Genomic DNA, 17,306 nt, shown 5'->3' with positions numbered 1-17,306 from the left:
GCTCGCTTTGCAGTGCCTAAAGTAGATGCCCTAGTCACTGTGGTGACAAAGAGAACTACCCTCCCTGTGGAAGGAGGAGTTGCCCTGAAGAATATACAAGACCGTAGGCTGGAAGCAGCACTTAAACGGTCCTTTGAAATTGCAGGTCTTCCTGTTCGGGTATCTGCATGCAGTTGTTATGCTGCTAGAGCCTGCCTGGCGTGGTTGCAAAAGGCAGTGGAACAGCCCGGAGATGGAGCGGAGCCCTTCTCGAATGTGGCTCCGCGGCTGGAGTCGGCCTTGTCCTTTTTGGCTGATGCCCTTTATGATATTTTCAGAGCTTCGGCTAAACAAGTGGCAGTAGCAGTGGCGGCTCACCGTCTTATTTGACTACGACATTGGGCAGCGGACATGGCCTGTAAGCAAAGGTTGGTGAAGTTGCCCTTTCAAGGCCTTCTCCTATTTGGTGAGGAGTTGGAAAAAAAAATTGTTAAAGGCCTGGGAGATCCTAAACCCCAGCGCTTGCCCGAAGATAGGCCGAGGCCTTCCTCCAAGGGCTAGGCAGTCCACTCCTCTTATAGAACTCGCTTCCGTGAAGCTAGAAGGTACCGCCCGGGGCGTTCTGCTGGGTTGACTTCTCGTGCCCGTTTTTCAGCAGAAGAACTCCTTTCGCTCGGACAAGCGTTCCGCAGCCACCGGCTCTAGGCCTGGAGTTCAGGGGCGACCCTCTCAATGATGGTGCGCCGGCCCCCTCCTCGCTTCCTGTCATCGAAGGACGTCTTTCCCTCTTTGCCGAGGAGTGGGCCAATATTTCCTCAGATCAGTGGGTTCTGGACCTGATCAGAGATGGCTACAGAATAGAATTCAACGCCCCAGTAAGAGACGTTTTTTCGGGAGTCCCGATGCGGTTCTGCCGCCAAACGGGCGGCGGTAGAGGAGACTGCAAAGTCTAATTCAGATAGGGGCCGTGTCCCCGGTACCTCCCGCCGAACACGGCTACGGCCGATACTCCATCTACTTTGTGGTGCCGCGAAAAGGTGGGTCTTTTTGCCCTATTCTGGACTTAAAAGAATTAAACAAGTCCCTGAGAGTGCGGCATTTCCACATGGAAACCCTGCGCTCCGTCATTGCTGCGGTACAGCCACGAGAGTTTCTCACGTCTCTAGACCTGAAAGAAGCTTACTTGCACATACCAATTTGGCCCCGCACCAGAAGTTTCTGAGGTTTGTGGCGTTGGGAAAACATTTCCAGTTCCGGGCCTTGCCTTTTGGCCTCGCCACAGCTCCCCGAATCTTTTCGAAGGTAATGGTGGTAGTAGCTGCTTTGCTCAGGCGAGAAAGTATCAGGGTTCACCCGTACCTAGACGACTGGCTCATCAGAGCAGACTCTGTAACAGAGCTATCAAGCTACAGCCAGTGTGGTCTCAGTACTTCAATCTCTAGGCTGGGTCGTCAATATGGCCAAAAGTCACCTGACCCCCTCGCAATCTCTAGAATATTTGGGGGCCAGGTTCAACACAGACTCGGGCTATGTATACCTACCCGAGTAAGGCGGTGCAAGCTTCAGAATCAGGTCCGTCTGCTCCTGAGGATGCCCCGCCCGCGAGCTTGGGACATTGTCCAGCTGCTGGGATCGATGACAGCCACATTGGAAGTGGTGCCCAGGGCGAGAGTGCACCAGAGACCTCTACAGTATTCCTTACTTCAAAGATGGTCTCCAGTTTCTCAGGATTATCAATGCAGACTTTCTTGGCTCCCTGCGCCTGACTCAGCATGGAGTGGTGGCTCTCAGACAGCATGCTGCGGCGAGGAATGCCGCTGGCGCTCCCCGATTGGTGTCTAGTAGTGACAGATGCCAGCCTGAAGGGCTGGGGCGCACATTGCAAGGGGAAGCATGCCCAGGTTCTATGGACACCCGAGGAGTCGGAGTGGTCCATCAACCGCCTAGAGTTGAAAGCAGTGTTTCAGGCGCTTCTGGCCTTTCAAGTGACCCTGGAAGGATTGGCTGTCAGAGTGATGTCGGACAACACGACAGCAGTGGCCTACATAAATCGACAAGGCAGCACTCAGTGCAGAGCACTGGCCGCGCAGGCCGAACAGATTTGCCACTGGGCCGAGCTGCATCTTCAGTTTCTGTCGGCAGCTCACATTGCAGGTCAGAGCAACGTGCAAGTCGATTATCTAAGCAGGCATCAGATCGATCCAGCAGAATGGGAACTAGCAGACGAAGTATTCCTGCAGATATGTGCCAAATGGGGCAAGCCCGTGATGGATCTTATGGCGACAAGTTTCAAATGCCAAAGTCCCGCGCTTCTTCAGCAGACGGAGAGATCCTCATTCGGCAGGGTTGGATGCCTTGACTCAGCCCTGGCCTCCGGGCCTACTATATGTGTTCCCTCCGTGGCCCTTGATAGGGCGCGTGCTCCTGTGGATTCGGCTGCACCCAGGAGAAGTGGTCCTCATCGCCCCGGACTGGCCCAGGAGGGCTTGGTATGCGGACCTCCGACAGATGCTAGTGGAGGCTCCCCTTCCTTTACCTCTGGTACCGAACCTGTTGTCACAGGGTCCGGTGGCCATGGAGGACGCCTGCCGCTTTGGTCTTATGGCATGGCGATTAAGAGGGCTCAATTGAGGGACAAAGGCTATTCAAACACAGTCATTTCCACTCTCCTGCAGGCCCACAAACGTTCCACTTCCGTGGCTTATGCCAGGATTTGGCGCCAGTTTGAGTCTTGGTGTGCTTCAAAAGCGATCACACCCATGCGGGCTCCTGCCTCGCCGATTCAGGACTTTTTGCAGGATGGTGTACAAATAGGCTTGGCGTATAATTCCCTGCGGGTGCAAGTGGCAGCGTTGGCCTTCCTTCGTGGTAAGGTTGAAGGCGTGTCTTTAGCTGCTCATCCAGATGTGGCACGGTTTCTTAGTGGGGTGCTTTGGCTCCGGCCTTCCGTGCGAGCACCCTGTCCAGCTTGGAACCTGGGGCTAGTTTTGAAGGCCCTGCAGGCTTCTCCTTTTGAGCCGCTTCGGCGAGCATCGGAGAAAGATTTGACACTAAAGGCCGTTTTTCTTGTGGCCATTACTTCGGCGAGACGGGTGTCAGAGCTCCAGGCGCTGTCCTTTAGAGACCCATTTCTGCAATTCTCAGAGTCCGGGGTCATGGTTCGGATCGTGCCTTCCTTCATGCCTAAGGTGGTTTCACCTAATCCAGCCTATTTTCTTGCCCTCCTTTGATAAGGAGGAGTTTCCAGAATCTTTTGGGCAGTTGCACCTGTTGGATGTGCGCAGGACTCTGCTGCAATATCTGCTAGTTACTATCTCTTTCAGGATCTATGATCATCTGTTTGTTTTGCTATCAGGTCCTCGCAGAGGTTCTCCAGCGTCTAAAGCCACTATTGCCCGCTGGCTCAAAGAAACTATCTTTTCAGCTTATCTGCTTGCCGGCCGGTCTCCGCCTGTAGCCTTTAAGGCGCATTCTACCAGAGCGATTTCTTCCTCTTGGGCTGAAACTGGAGCACTCTCTCGTCAAGAGATATGCAGTGCAGCAACATGGGCTTCTAAGCTGTCTTTTGCCCGACATTACAGGCTGGATGTGGCTGCTAGGAGGGATGCGCGTTTTGGAGCACAAGTGCTAGCGCGTGGTGTGACCTGTTCCCACCCTATATAGGGATTGCTTTGTTACATTCCATACGTAATGGCTTCATCTGCTTGATGACAAGGAAGGGAAAATTAGGTTCTTACCTTGGTAATTTTCTTTCCTTTAGTCATAGCAGATGAAGCTATGAGCCCTCCCTGTATGATTGTATGCTGTGAATCTGTTTCAGGTTCTGTTCTTGTTTCCTGAAGTTCCTTCCTTGGGAGAAAGTTGGAAAACAGTCTTCAGGATTCATGTTCACTTATTGGAGGATGAGTCCATTCCCTCCAGTTTATTTTTTGGGAGGATGAGTTTATTCCCTCCAGGAGGTTGCATGTATCCCCTCCAGTTATACAATAAGGAGGACGAGTTTATTCCCTCCAGGAGGATGTGTTCATTCCCTCCTTTTGAGTTCATGCCCTTGTTAAGGGGCCATCGTTCGCTGTGAGGAAAGTTTGTGTTATTTCCATTGCGGTTTGCCATACTGCTTTGGAAGCTTCAAATACTGAAGAGGCAGTGGAGCTGGCTGGCCATGAGGCACTGTGAAAAGTTGAGTGCTCTCTATCGCCCCCTGCTGGTTGATGGACACAACCCATACGTAATGGCTTCATCTGCTATGACTAAAGGAAAGAAAATTACCAAGGTAAGAACCTAATTTTCCCTTTGTTGACCGCCGGTAGTGGCTAAGTGCTGACCGTGTCTGCAGACTGCCACCCAAAATATCTGGTTTTGCTTGGGCACTAACTGGGCATTTTCAGCAGCACTATTCAGTTAAGTAGCACTATTCAGTTAAGTGTTGCTGAAAATGCTCGGTTAGCCCTGGACAGGAGCCCAGAGCACTTACACGGGGGGCCCTTTTGTGGGGAAAAAAGACTATGCAGAATTTGATTTACCTGTGCTGTCTGTTTTTCTTGTCTCCCTCTGATTTGGTCTCCTTCCTAACTCTATCAAACTGTCTAGCAGTTTAGTGCTAAAATTCAGTAGTGTAAATCTGGTGCTGATTTTCTTGAGAAGATAGTTTCTTTTTCAATGGTCATGTGTGAAAGTGAATTTTCTAAACCTTTTACTTGAGATGGGGGACATATTCCCTGAGCTTGCTTACTTCTCCTTCTGCACAGGTCTGCATGATGAAGTAGATTACTCAGAGAAACTGAAGTTCAGTGAGGATGAGGAGGATGAAGAAACTATGAAAGAAGGAAGGAATAAATGGTAAGTGTGTGTGACATTTGGTCAATGGACTCTGATAACTGATGTCTTGTACTATTTGATTCCTGTGGTTCCTCTAGCTCTTTCTGTCTTAGTGATGATGTATTTTTCAAGATGCTTTAACTGAGAAGATCATCGTGATGCACTCGTGAGTTATCAGAAAGCATTTTTCTTCCAGGAATGGCTGGGACTGCCGAAGATCTCGACAGCTGTCTCTAAGCTCATCAGACAGTGTGGATGCCAAGCATACCCCTGAGGAAGGGAGGGCTTGGGGGGACCAAACAGGCCAACCCTGTGCACTGCGTAAAGTACCAGAACAACCACAGCATGCCTCTAGGAAGCCAAATAGCTGGGCTGCTGTTGCTGACTATCAGGTATGTTCATGCTAGGCAATGTGCAAAAGAAGGGAGGCATCAGGCTGTGTCTGTGCTACATCTGCTGTCTTAATGGCTCGTGAACAGGGTTAATTTCACTGACAGCCTATCACTGTATGCATTCATGTATAACATTTAAAGAGAGTGCTTTGTGATGTAAAAGCTATGGAATTTCCAGAAGTTTAAAACTAAGTAGGAGATCACATGATGTGCGGAGAGGAGCAGACACACACTGCTTCCTCTCTGGGGTTCCCACACCCCTGGCGCACAAAAAAGCTGAATGGTGATTTTTTTTTTAGAGAGACACCCATAGAAGTGAAGGTGAAGTGTTGCAGGGACAAATTTCTCCTTAAAATTGGGAGCGATGCCTGCCAAAGACACAAAAGCAGAGAGAGAAAGACTCCGTACAAAGGATGACAAGATGGTGCCCATGGAGCCAGTCATTCTGCTTTCACTACAGCCCAAGTCCAGCAGCTGAAAGAGGCGGTGGGACAAGTATTGGACCTCAAATGAAACAACTATCAACCCAGTTAACTCATCTGGAATCTATAGTCGCAGAGACAATCCTACGCACAACAGATCTGGAAGAACAGGTCTCTACCATAGAAGATATGGATGCCACATCTGCGAAGCAGATCACAGCACTGGAAAATAAGGTAGCAGGGCTTGAGGCACAGATATGACAATCTTGAAAACTGATCTCAGAGAGAGAATCTCCGGATAGTGGGCCTACCCGAAACAGTCCCGGAACGCACGCTGGGACCGCTGCTGGATTTCTGGTTGACTTCGCGGTTTGCTTTGTCAGATGTTGTGCCATTATTTCTGGAAAGAACGCACTGTATTGGCAAGATGGTCTCAACAGACCTAGAGTGGTAATCATAAAACTTCATAACTATATACATAAAGTAGAAATTTTGTGAGGGTTTCGCCAGAAAAGGAACACACTCACCTATGAAGGGGACACCAGCAAGTATTTTTCAGGACTATTCAATTGCATTGCAAGAGCGCAGATGGCGATTTTCCTCAATATGTTCAGAACTTCATGGAAAGCAAATACGCTATACATTTCTTTATCCAGCACTTTTGAAGATGTTCCACAAAGGACAATGGCCAAGCTTTGCATCTCCAGCGGAAACTCAGGAGTGTTTGTGGGAGATAAAGAGTAAAGTGGACTCTGTTATTTAAGCTAAGATGGGTATCAGGGGAGTTCCCACCCGGTCAGTTCCTCCTGAGATAATTCCTACCTAGGACAATTCCCACCAAGGCCTTCCCACCCTCCCTATTATTAATTTTTATTTTAACTGACTAGTCTTTTTTTTTTTTTTTTTTTTTTGTCCTGTAAGTCCTGGCAGTGCTTGCTTGCTTTTTTTTTTTTTAACAGCATCTGAAACGAGGTTAGAGCAGCATATGGATGTACACAGCGAACATATAATAATGGAATAACTTTTCATAGGTAGAGTAGTAATTTGTTATAAGTCGTAATCAGTGTGTCATTTTGAGGGGCTGAATTAGATTGAAACCTAGTGTGTGGGGGTCATTGCCCTCCACATGAACATCAGTCTTTATTTATTTATGGCATTTAGATCCTAGAATTAAACATGAATTAGGTTGAAACCTAGGTTTTTGGTTTTTTTTTTTTTGGGGGGGGGGGGGGGGGGGGGGCATTATTTATCTCCTGCTCCTGTGTGCTGGGATCCCGTTTGGTGTGATGATATCTCCTCAAACTTTCTATAAGATAATGGTTGTGTTGGCAGCAGCCTTGTACAAGGAGGGAATTTTGGTGCACCCCTATCTAGATGATTGGCTGTTTCAAGCCAAGATGTTCCAGGAGAGCAAGCTAGTTACTACTGGGGTAGTACAGTTTCTCCAAGGACAAGCAGGCTTATTTATTCTCACAAGTGGGTAATGTGCTGTTGTATTGCTCGGTCCGTAGCTTCTAACAAGCTGAAAACAGTTTTGTGGAGCGTGAAACATGCTCCACCATGCATGCGCGCGTGCCTTCCACCTGCCTCAAGGACGCAGTTCCCTGCAGTTTTGGGGGGTTTTTTGGCACTATGAATAGAGGCTGTAGTTTTATTTATTTATTGTCTCCTCACATACCTGGTCAAAGAGCTTTTTTGGTGCCTTTCGGCTATTTTCGGAAAGATTTTTTTCTTCTGCCCATCTTCAGGCCCCCTTTTCCTCTCTTCCCCTTAGTATTTTTTTTTTTTTTTTTTTTTTTTTAGTTATTTTGCATTTTTAAAGTTTCCTTTATTTTCCACTCAGTAGGTGGGTTTTAAGCTTTGACTCCAGCCGGGTTTTTCCCATCTCTTTTTTTTTTTTTTTCTCTCTCTGTACCTTGCCCCTTTTTCTAGCACCATCGAGCAATTTGATTTCGCTGCGGAAGTTTTTCCGTCCATGTCATCTAAAGTTCCCAGTGGCTTGAAGTGCTGTACTCAGTGCAGTTGGACCATCTCTGTAGAGCTGTACAGCATGAACGTCAGGTGCAGGCGGATCTGAACTGTACTGGGGATAAAACCTCTTAAGTGGCTGAAGGGTAACTCCAGGCCTTTCGTGACAGTGCCACAGACAGTCCACCCATCTTTTTGTTTCTTTCGATTCCAATAGGATAGGGGTCACCATCAGGAAATGCACAATTTCTAATTGACTGATAGATTGCATTTCTTTAACTTATGTCCAGGCTGGGTTGACCCTAGAGGGTCAAGTCACATCTCATAATGTTCGAGCCATGGCTGTGTCAGTAGCCCACTTGAGGTCAGCTTCCATTGAAGAAATTTGCAAGGCTGCGACGTGGTCTTCTGTCCACACATTCACATCTCATTACTGCATTGAGCAGTATATCTGACGTGATAGTTGGTTCGGGCAGATAGTGTTGTAGAGTCTGGGGTCTAGAATCCAACTCCACCCCACTAGGCCCGTTTTATTCTGTTCCAGGCTGCACTCTCACTCTTATGTAGTTTCAGGTTAATCTGACTTACAGTGGTGGAAATAAGTATTTGATCCCTTGCTGATTTTGTAAGTTTGCCCACTGACAAAGACATGAGCAGCCCATAATTGAAGGGTAGGTTATTGGTAACAGTGAGAGATAGCACATCACAAATTAAATCTGGAAAATCACATTGTGGAAAGTATATGAATTTATTTGCATTCTGCAGAGGGAAATAAGTATTTGATCCCCCACCAACCAGTAAGAGATCTGGCCCCTACAGACCAGGTAGATGCTCCAAATCAACTCGTTACCTGCATGACAGACAGCTGTCGGCAATGGTCACCTGTATGAAAGACACCTGTCCACAGACTCAGTGAATCAGTCAGACTCTAACCTCTACAAAATGGCCAAGAGCAAGGAGCTGTCTAAGGATGTCAGGGACAAGATCATACACCTGCACAAGGCTGGAATGGGCTACAAAACCATCAGTAAGACGCTGGGCGAGAAGGAGACAACTGTTGGTGCCATAGTAAGAAAATGGAAGAAGTACAAAATGACTGTCAATCGACAAAGATCTGGGGCTCCACGCAAAATCTCACCTCGTGGGGTATCCTTGATCATGAGGAAGGTTAGAAATCAGCCTACAACTACAAGGGGGGAACTTGTCAATGATCTCAAGGCAGCTGGGACCACTGTCACCACGAAAACCATTGGTAACACATTACGACATAACGGATTGCAATCCTGCAGTGCCCGCAAGGTCCCCCTGCTCCGGAAGGCACATGTGACGGCCCGTCTGAAGTTTGCCAGTGAACACCTGGATGATGCCGAGAGTGATTGGGAGAAGGTGCTGTGGTCAGATGAGACAAAAATTGAGCTCTTTGGCATGAACTCAACTCGCCGTGTTTGGAGGAAGAGAAATGCTGCCTATGACCCAAAGAACACCGTCCCCACTGTCAAGCATGGAGGTGGAAATGTTATGTTTTGGGGGTGTTTCTCTGCTAAGGGCACAGGACTACTTCACCGCATCAATGGGAGAATGGATGGGGCCATGTACCGTACAATTCTGAGTGACAACCTCCTTCCCTCCGCCAGGGCCTTAAAAATGGGTCGTGGCTGGGTCTTCCAGCACGACAATGACCCAAAACATACAGCCAAGGCAACAAAGGAGTGGTTCAGGAAGAAGCACATTAGGGTCATGGAGTGGCCTAGCCAGTCACCAGACCTTAATCCCATTGAAAACTTATGGAGGGAGCTGAAGCTGCGAGTTGCCAAGCGACAGCCCAGAACTCTTAATGATTTAGAGATGATCTGCAAAGAGGAGTGGACCAAAATTCCTCCTGACATGTGTGCAAACCTCATCATCAACTACAGAAGACGTCTGACTGCTGTGCTTGCCAACAAGGGTTTTGCCACCAAGTATTAGGTCTTGTTTGCCAGAGGGATTAAATACTTATTTCCCTCTGCAGAATGCAAATAAATTCATATACTTTCCACAATGTGATTTTCCGGATTTAATTTGTGATGTGCTATCTCTCACTGTTACCAATAACCTACCCTTCAATTATGGGCTGCTCATGTCTTTGTCAGTGGGCAAACTTACAAAATCAGCAAGGGATCAAATACTTATTTCCACCACTGTATGTCCTCACCGTTGCAAGGTCCATTTGTCCAATGTTTATTTGTAGTGAGCCTGGATGCTAGGGATTCCCCACTTGTGAGAATAAATAGGCCTGCTTGTCCTCGGAGAAAGTGAAGGCACTTGCCTTTAACAGGTGTTTTCCGAGGACAGCAGGCCTTATATTCTCACAAACCCACCCACTTCCCCTTGGAATTTTCTCTTGTTTACCTTTTTATTTTTTGCTGTAGTATCTAATTGTGGGAACCACACCCTCGTGGTGGGCAGGAAGGCACTCATGCTTGCGTGGTGGAGCGTTTCTTGTGCTCCACAAAGCTCTGTTTTGAACTTGTTAAAAGCTCCGAACTGGGCAATGCAGTGCTGCTTTACCCACTTGTTTGAATATAAGACCTGCTGTCCTCGGAGAACATCTGCTACAGGTAAGTACCTTAGCTTTCTGGAATATCTATTTTGGATAGTGAGACAAAACAGTGGGTTTGTAATCCTGTAAACTGTATTAATTATTCTCCGAGGACAAGCAGGCTGCTTGTTCTCACTGATGGGGTGACGTCCACGGCAGCCCCTCCAATCGGAAACTTCACTAGCAAAGGCCTTTGCTAGACCTCGCGTGCCTATCTCCCAGAGTCGAGGGCCAACAACTTGTTGTCCCTCGTCTCGCGGGTGCGAGCGTCCCGGCAGATCACAGCTCGGCAGATGTTGAGATTGCTGGGCCACATGGCCTCCACAGTTCATGTGACTCCCATGGCCCGCCTTCACATGAGATCTGCTCAATGGACCCTAGCTTCCCAGTGGTTTCAGGCCGCTGGGGATCTAGAAGACGTGATCCACCTGTCCACGAGTTTTCTCAAATCCCTGTATTGGTGGACGATTTGGTCCAATTTGACTCTGGGACGTCCTTTCCAAATTCCTCAGCCACATAAAGTGCTGACTACGGATGCGTCTCTCCTGGGGGGGAGCTCATGTCGATGGGCTTCACACCCAGGGAAGCTGGTCCCTCCAGGAACGCGATCTGCAGATCAATCTTCTGGAGTTGTGAGCGGTCTGGAACGCTCTGAAGGCTTTCAGAGATCGGCTGTCCCACCAAATTATCCAAATTCAGACAGACAACCAGGTTGCCATGTATTACATCAACAAGCAGGGGGGCACTGGATCTCGCCCCCTGTGTCAGGAAGCCGTCAGCATGTGGCTCTGGGCTCGCCGTCGCGGCATGGTGCTCCAAGCCACATATCTGGCAGGTGTAAACAACAGTCTGGCCGACAGACTGAGCAGGATTATGCAACCTCACGAGTGGTCGCTCAATTCCCGAGTAGTGCGCCAGATCTTCCAAGTGTGGGGCACCCCCTTGGTAGATCCTCTTTGCATCTCTAGCCAACCACAAAGTCCCTCAGTTCTGTTCCAGGCTTCAGGCCCACGGCAGACTGGCATCGGATGCCTTCCTCCTGGACTGGGGGGAGGGTCTGCTGTATGCTTATCCTCCCATACCTCTGGTGGGGAAGACTTTGTTGAAACTCAAGCAAAACCGAGGCACCATGATTCTGATTGCTCCTTTTTGGCCGCGTCAGATCTGGTTCCCTCTTCTTCTGGAGTTGTCCTCCGAAGAACCGTGGAGATTGGAGTGTTTTCCGACCCTCATCACACAGGACGAAGGGGCGCTTCTGCATCCCAACCTCCAGTCTCTGGCTCTCACGGCCTGGATGTTGAGAGCGTAGACTTTGCCTCTTTGGGTCTGTCAGAGGGTGTCTCCCGCATCTTGCTTGCTTCCAGGAAAGATTCCACTAAAAGGAGTTACTTCTTTCTATGGAGGAGGTTTGCCGTCTGGTGTGACAGCAAGGCCCTAGATCCTCGCTCTTGTCCTACACAGACCCTGCTTGAATACCTTCTGCACTTGTCTGAGTCTGGTCTCAAGACCAACTCTGTAAGGGTTCACCTTAGTGCAACCAGTGCATACCATTACCGTGTGGAAGGTAAGCCGATCTCAGGACAGCCTTTAGTTGTTCGCTTCATGAGAGGTTTGCTTTTGTCAAAGCCCCCTGTCAAACCTCCTACAGTGTCATGGGATCTCAATGTCATTCTCACCCAGCTGATGAAACCTCCTTTTGAGCCACTGAACTCCTGCCATCTGAAGTACTTGACCTGGAAGGTCATTTTCTTGGTGGCAGTTACTTCAGCTCGTAGAGTCAGTGAGCTTCAGGCCCAGGTAGCCCAGGCCCCTTACACCAAATTTCATCATAACAGAGTAGTCCTCCACACTCACCCTAAGTTCTTGCCAAAGGTTGTGTCGGAGTTCCATCTGAACCAGTCAATTGTCTTGCCAACATTCTTTCCCCGTCCTCATTCCTGCCCTGCTGAACGTCAGCTGCACACATTGGACTGCAAGAGAGCATTGGCCTTCTATCTGGAGCGGACACAGCCCAACAGACAGTCCGCCCAATTGTTTGTTTCTTTTGATCCCAACAGGAGGGGAGTGGCTGTGGGGAAACGCACCATATCCAATTGGCTAGCAGATTGCATTTCCTTCACTTACGCCCAGGCTGGGCTGGCTCTTGAGGGTCATGTCACGGCTCATAATGTTAGAGCCATGGCAGCGTCAGTAGCCCACTTGAAGTCAGCCTCCATTGAAGAGATTTGCAAATCTGCGACGTGGTCATCGGTCCACACATTCACATCTCATTACTGCCTGCAGCAGGATACCCGACGCGACAGTCGGTTCGGGCAGTCAGTGCTTCAGAATCTGTTCGGGGTTTAGGATCCAGCTCCACCCCCCTAGGCCCATGTTTTATTCTGTTCCAGGCTACACTCTCAGTTAGTTGGAAAATTTGTTAGGTCAATCTCAGTTATGTCCTCGCCGTTGCGAGGCCCAATTGACCATGTTTGTTGTTTTGAGTTAGCCTGGGGGCTAGGGATATCCCATCAGTGAGAACAAGCAGCCTGCTTGTCCTCGGAGAAAGCGAATGCTACATACCTGTAGAAGGTATTCTCCGAGGACAGCAGGCTGATTGTTCTCACAAACCCGCCCGCCTCCCCTTTGGAGTTGTGTCTTCCCTTGTTTTGTCTTGCTACATATGGGACTGACGAACACGAGCCGGTTCGGGCGGGAAGACTGCCGCGCATGCGCGGTGCGCATGGGCGCGCGAGGACTAGCAAAGGCCTTTGCTAGTGAAGTTTCCGATTGGAGGGGCTGCCGTGGACGTCACCCCATCAGTGAGAACAATCGGCCTGCTGTCCTCGGAGAATACCTTCTACAGGTATGTAGCATTCGCTTTTCTTGACGTGTATTTCTATAGTTTGGCCAGCAGGAGGTGAACGTCTTATGTTTAAAGCTTTTACAGAAAATTGACTGTTCCTTCTTTAGTTTAACAAAGAGAAAGTAACCTGCAGTGATGTGGTCAGCTACTTTTAAAAAAATGTTCTGGGTTCAAATTGGCCTAGGAGCTCAAATTCAGTCTGGAAATATTGAGGTTTTTTCAGTCTCAGTTTGGAAGTAGAGCGAGACCTCTTTACTGAGACCCTTTGAGCAGTTATATTCTGTAACCTGTGAGCAGCTACATTTCCTGTACTTCCCAGCTACTATCCATATAGTGATGAAAATGTTTAGGTAATTTTATAATCTGTTTTTAGTTACCTGTTATTGTTTGCTGGCTGCACCTTTTCTGTTTCACTGTTCTAATTTTTCATCACAATAAACCTTCTTTAGTTTATTGCCTCTGCTTGTCTGGACTGACTAAGAATCCTGGTGGTTTGTGTTTTTGGGTTCTTTCTGGGAACTGTGGGACTACTGGTAGTGTGTCCCCAGTGTCCTAGAAATAATCAGGGAATACCTTGAGAGCAGGAGACTTGCTCAGAGGCGGTTGGGACTCAGTCGGTGGGAGGAGGATGCTAGTGTAGAGCAGAAGTGGCAGGTGCAGGCGGACCTGAGCTGTGGTTAGTCCCAGGCGAGTGGCTAGGCATTTTGTGACAGATGGTGAACCCTGTCAAGAGTCATCTAGTTCCATTGCAGGTCCTGGAGTATCTGGAAGTTTGTTTTGAGGAAGGGTTTCTCTGCTGGAGACCAGAATTCTTAAGCTGCAGGAACAAATTTGGCTCGTGAGGCTACTACTACTACTACTACTATTTATCATTTCATGGGGCTCTCACAGAAAGGTTGCAAAGACTATCAGTAAATCCTGGGATCCGTGTTTGCCACCCTGGAAATGGTGTAGTAGGCAAGGGTACACGTGTCCTGTTCAGCATGCCTTGCTTTCATGGTGGTAGTCTCAGCTGCAGGACTTGGACATGTCTTCCTCTATGAAGAGATATGAGACAGTCTGTAGTGTTGGCTTTACAGGGCCAACTTGCAGGAAGGAATGTGTCCAGAGTTTCTGGAATTGGTTGTTACCATGGAGCCCAACCTCAAGGGCTGGGACACCCATTATCTCAGGCGAGTGGTGCAGGGACAGTGGTCCATGGTGGAGGCTTGGAGTTCGATTAACAGACTGGAAACTTGGCGGCAGTATACCTTGCCTTGAAATCCTTTCATCGAGTCCTAGAGGGGAAACCTGTGAGAGTCCTCTCTGACAACACAACAGCAGTGGCTTGTGTGAATAGGCAAGGAATCACAAAGAGTAGCCAGGTGGCGATAGAAGTGGCAGATCTGTTGTCCTGGGCAGAAATTCATCTTCTGGATCTGTTGGTGGTGCATGTGGCAGGCATGGACAGTGTGCAGGTGAACTTCCTAAGCAGGAACACCTTAAATCCCAGGGAGTGGAGCCTGTGCTAGGAGGCCTTCCAACATCATTATATGTAGCTGGGGTCAACCCCCGATGGATTTGATGATGTCTGCGGTCAGGTTTTTCAGTTACAGGAGAGAGATGAAGTTGGAAGGCATTGATGCTGTGATTCAGCATCAGGTACTTATGTGTTCTCTTTGTGGCCATTAGTGGTTTGCATCATCCAAAGAATAAAGTGCATGTTGGCTCAGTGATTATAGAAGTGCTGGAATGGCCTCAGAGAACATTGTACAGAGACTTGATTCGCCTAGCAGTGGGCACTCCTTTGTGGCTGCAGAGGATGGAGGATTTACTGTTCAGGGACCGGTAAGGATGCCAGATCCATCTCTATACTCTCTTACATCTTGACTCTTGAGAGGGCGAGGCTGTGGAAGAGAGGTTACTCCAGTAGAGTAATTGCTACTGTGTTGCAGCTGTGTAGGTAGCTCTGCTTCCTTGGCCTACATTCAAGTTTGGAGTATTTTTGAGGCCTGGTGTTAGGAGAGGTCTTATTCCCCTTGTGGGCTTCAGTTGCAGAGATTTGGGAATTTTTGTAGGATGGTTTGGATAGAGGTTTGACTCTACTGTCCCTAAAGGTCCAGGCTGCAGTTTTAACGTATTTTGGGAGGCCGGTTCATGGTAAACATGTAGCTTCTCATCCAGATGTGCGGTTTCTTATGGGGGAGTTAAGTTCATTTGCCCTCCACCCCCTGGCAATCGTCTTAGTAGCCATTTTGTTGTCCAGAAGGATTGTGGAGATATAGTCTTTGTCATGTTGAGCACACTTTCTATTGTTTTCCAGTGAAAAGGTGATACTTCAAACGGTTCCTTCCTTTCTTCCCAAAGTGGTTTTGGCCTTTCACATGAATCAGTCTATTTCCCTTCCAGTCCTAGGAGACACAAAGGGTAAGACAACAGAGGACTTTTGGTATTCAGATCAGCTGTTTGTACTTTGGTCACAACAGATGGTCAGTAGCATCTAAGGTGACCATAGCATGATGCTTAAGAATGCCATAGCTTCTGAGTATAACCTCAAGAGTTGTCTGGTTTTGCATGCCCTAAGATGCATTCCACAAAGGGCATGGCAGCCTTGTGGGGAGAAAGCAGGCTTATTCTGCTGCAGGATATCTGTCAGGCAGTGATGTGGTGGTCCTTGCACCCCTTTGTTAAGCATTATCGTCTGGAGGAGTGGTCTAGTGGTTAGGGTGGTGGACTTTGGTCCTGGGGAACTGAGGAACTGTTCGATTCCCGGCACAGGCAGCTCCTTGTGACTCTGGGCAAGTCACTTAACCCTTCATTGCCTGCCGCATTGAGCCTGCCATGAGTGGGAAAGCGCGGGGTACAAATGTAATAAAAATAAATAAAAATAAAAAAATTGATGTACAGACAGCAGCATTCCTTTGTTAAGCATTATCGTCTTGATGTACAGACAGCAGCATTCCTTTGTTAAGCATAATCTTATTGATGTATAGGTGACACAAGATGGCGCTGGACTGTTGATTTCTGATTTGTGAGGTTCCCATCCTTAGTTCTTATTGCTTTGGTACTTCCCAAGCGTCTGGAATAGTCTGGAGGGCTGCTAAGGAAGGAGAAATTAGGTCTTACCTGTTAATTTTCTTTCCTTTAGACCCTCCAGACTGTTCTAGAACCTATTGTTGGGTGATAATGAATGGTGGGTGCGGGAATACTTTTTTTTTTCTGCTAGAGGAAGTCAAGGAGGTGTCTGATGCAGCTTGTTGTTCTTTTATTGGTTTTTCATAGTTGGTTATGGGCTGTTTTCCTTTGATTCTGTGGTTGTTAGAAAAAGAAAACATAATGAGAAAAGAACAGTTTTAAAAAAGGCATAATTTCTCGATGAAATGAGAAAGCAGCCATACTTAGTTCTTTCATCTGGCTTTTATATTGAAATACTGACAGTCTGGGAATTGCACAGGACACTTATCCTGTTCTCAAAGTCACATGTTCTCAGTCTCCATCTGCTGGTAAGCATGCATAACCTAAGCGTCTGGACTGGTCTGAAAGGCCTAAAGGAATAAAAATTAGAGGTAAGACCTAATTTCTTCTTCTTTTCAAAGAAGTAGGTGGTTATACAATGCTATGCGGTTTTCTTACCAGTAATTATAACTCTTGATTAGTAATCGTATGACTTCTTTCTGCAAGGGAGAACCTTCTCCCAAAGTATTAGTTTGTCAAATAACTGAAAAGAAATAGCCAACACCCACTCAGACTTGCATATTCCATTAGTGTATTACCACTCACACGATGCATTTCTCTGCCAGAAGCCTTCTGGCAATGTTTTTCGCCAGCTGATACTGGAGGAGAAAGAAGAAAAGATACCTTCAAGGCAGAAGTTTGTCCCTTCTGAAATGTCTGAAGCTGTGGAGCGAGCCAGGCGGCGGCGTGAGGAGGAGGAGCGCAGAGCACGAGAAGAGCGCCTGGCAGCCTGTGCTGCAAAACTGAAACAGCTGGATCAGAAAAGTAAACAAAGCCATAAATCAGGAGAGGCTTCAAAATCTGCAGAAAACAAGGAGAATGAGGCTCCACGGTCTCCTAGTGCAGACAAGGTCCTTCCTCAAGAGAACAGCTATTCTTTCCGGAAAGGTAGGGAAAGCAGGCTTTCAGAAAATTCTTAATCTGCTGCTTGAGATGTGTCCCTCTATGAGCAAGTTACACACAGTGATCATCCTTTGGAACTGTTAATATTATCATAGGTGTCTTGTTCATACTTGGTTCTGTTACTAAAACATTCAGAACAGTTAGTCATAAGTCATATTTTAGTATCTGTAATTCATTCCATGACATTG

General features: G+C 47.8%; 1 protein-coding gene across 6 annotated transcripts in view; it reads left to right on the top strand.

Annotated features, from left to right (window-relative positions):
• Positions 1-17,306, top strand: part of PRRC2B (proline rich coiled-coil 2B) — a 353,949-nt gene that overhangs the window by 115,568 nt on the left and 221,075 nt on the right. For all 6 annotated transcript variants that reach the window (XR_003942611.1, XM_030207802.1, XM_030207800.1 and 3 more), the window contains exons 10-12: positions 4,728-4,818; positions 4,994-5,189; positions 16,782-17,103. Coding sequence is in view for 5 of the 6 variants with exons in the window: in XM_030207802.1 (XP_030063662.1) it covers positions 4,728-4,818; positions 4,994-5,189; positions 16,782-17,103 (609 nt within the window). In the remaining variant the exon portion in view is untranslated. The remainder of the gene's footprint in view (positions 1-4,727; positions 4,819-4,993; positions 5,190-16,781; positions 17,104-17,306) is intronic.

The sequence above is a fragment of the Microcaecilia unicolor genome, chromosome 6, assembly GCF_901765095.1.
Source record: "Microcaecilia unicolor chromosome 6, aMicUni1.1, whole genome shotgun sequence".
NCBI lineage: Eukaryota > Metazoa > Chordata > Amphibia > Gymnophiona > Siphonopidae > Microcaecilia > Microcaecilia unicolor.
Note: the sequence above shows the minus strand (reverse complement) of the source record. Positions and strands in the feature narration are given on the sequence as shown.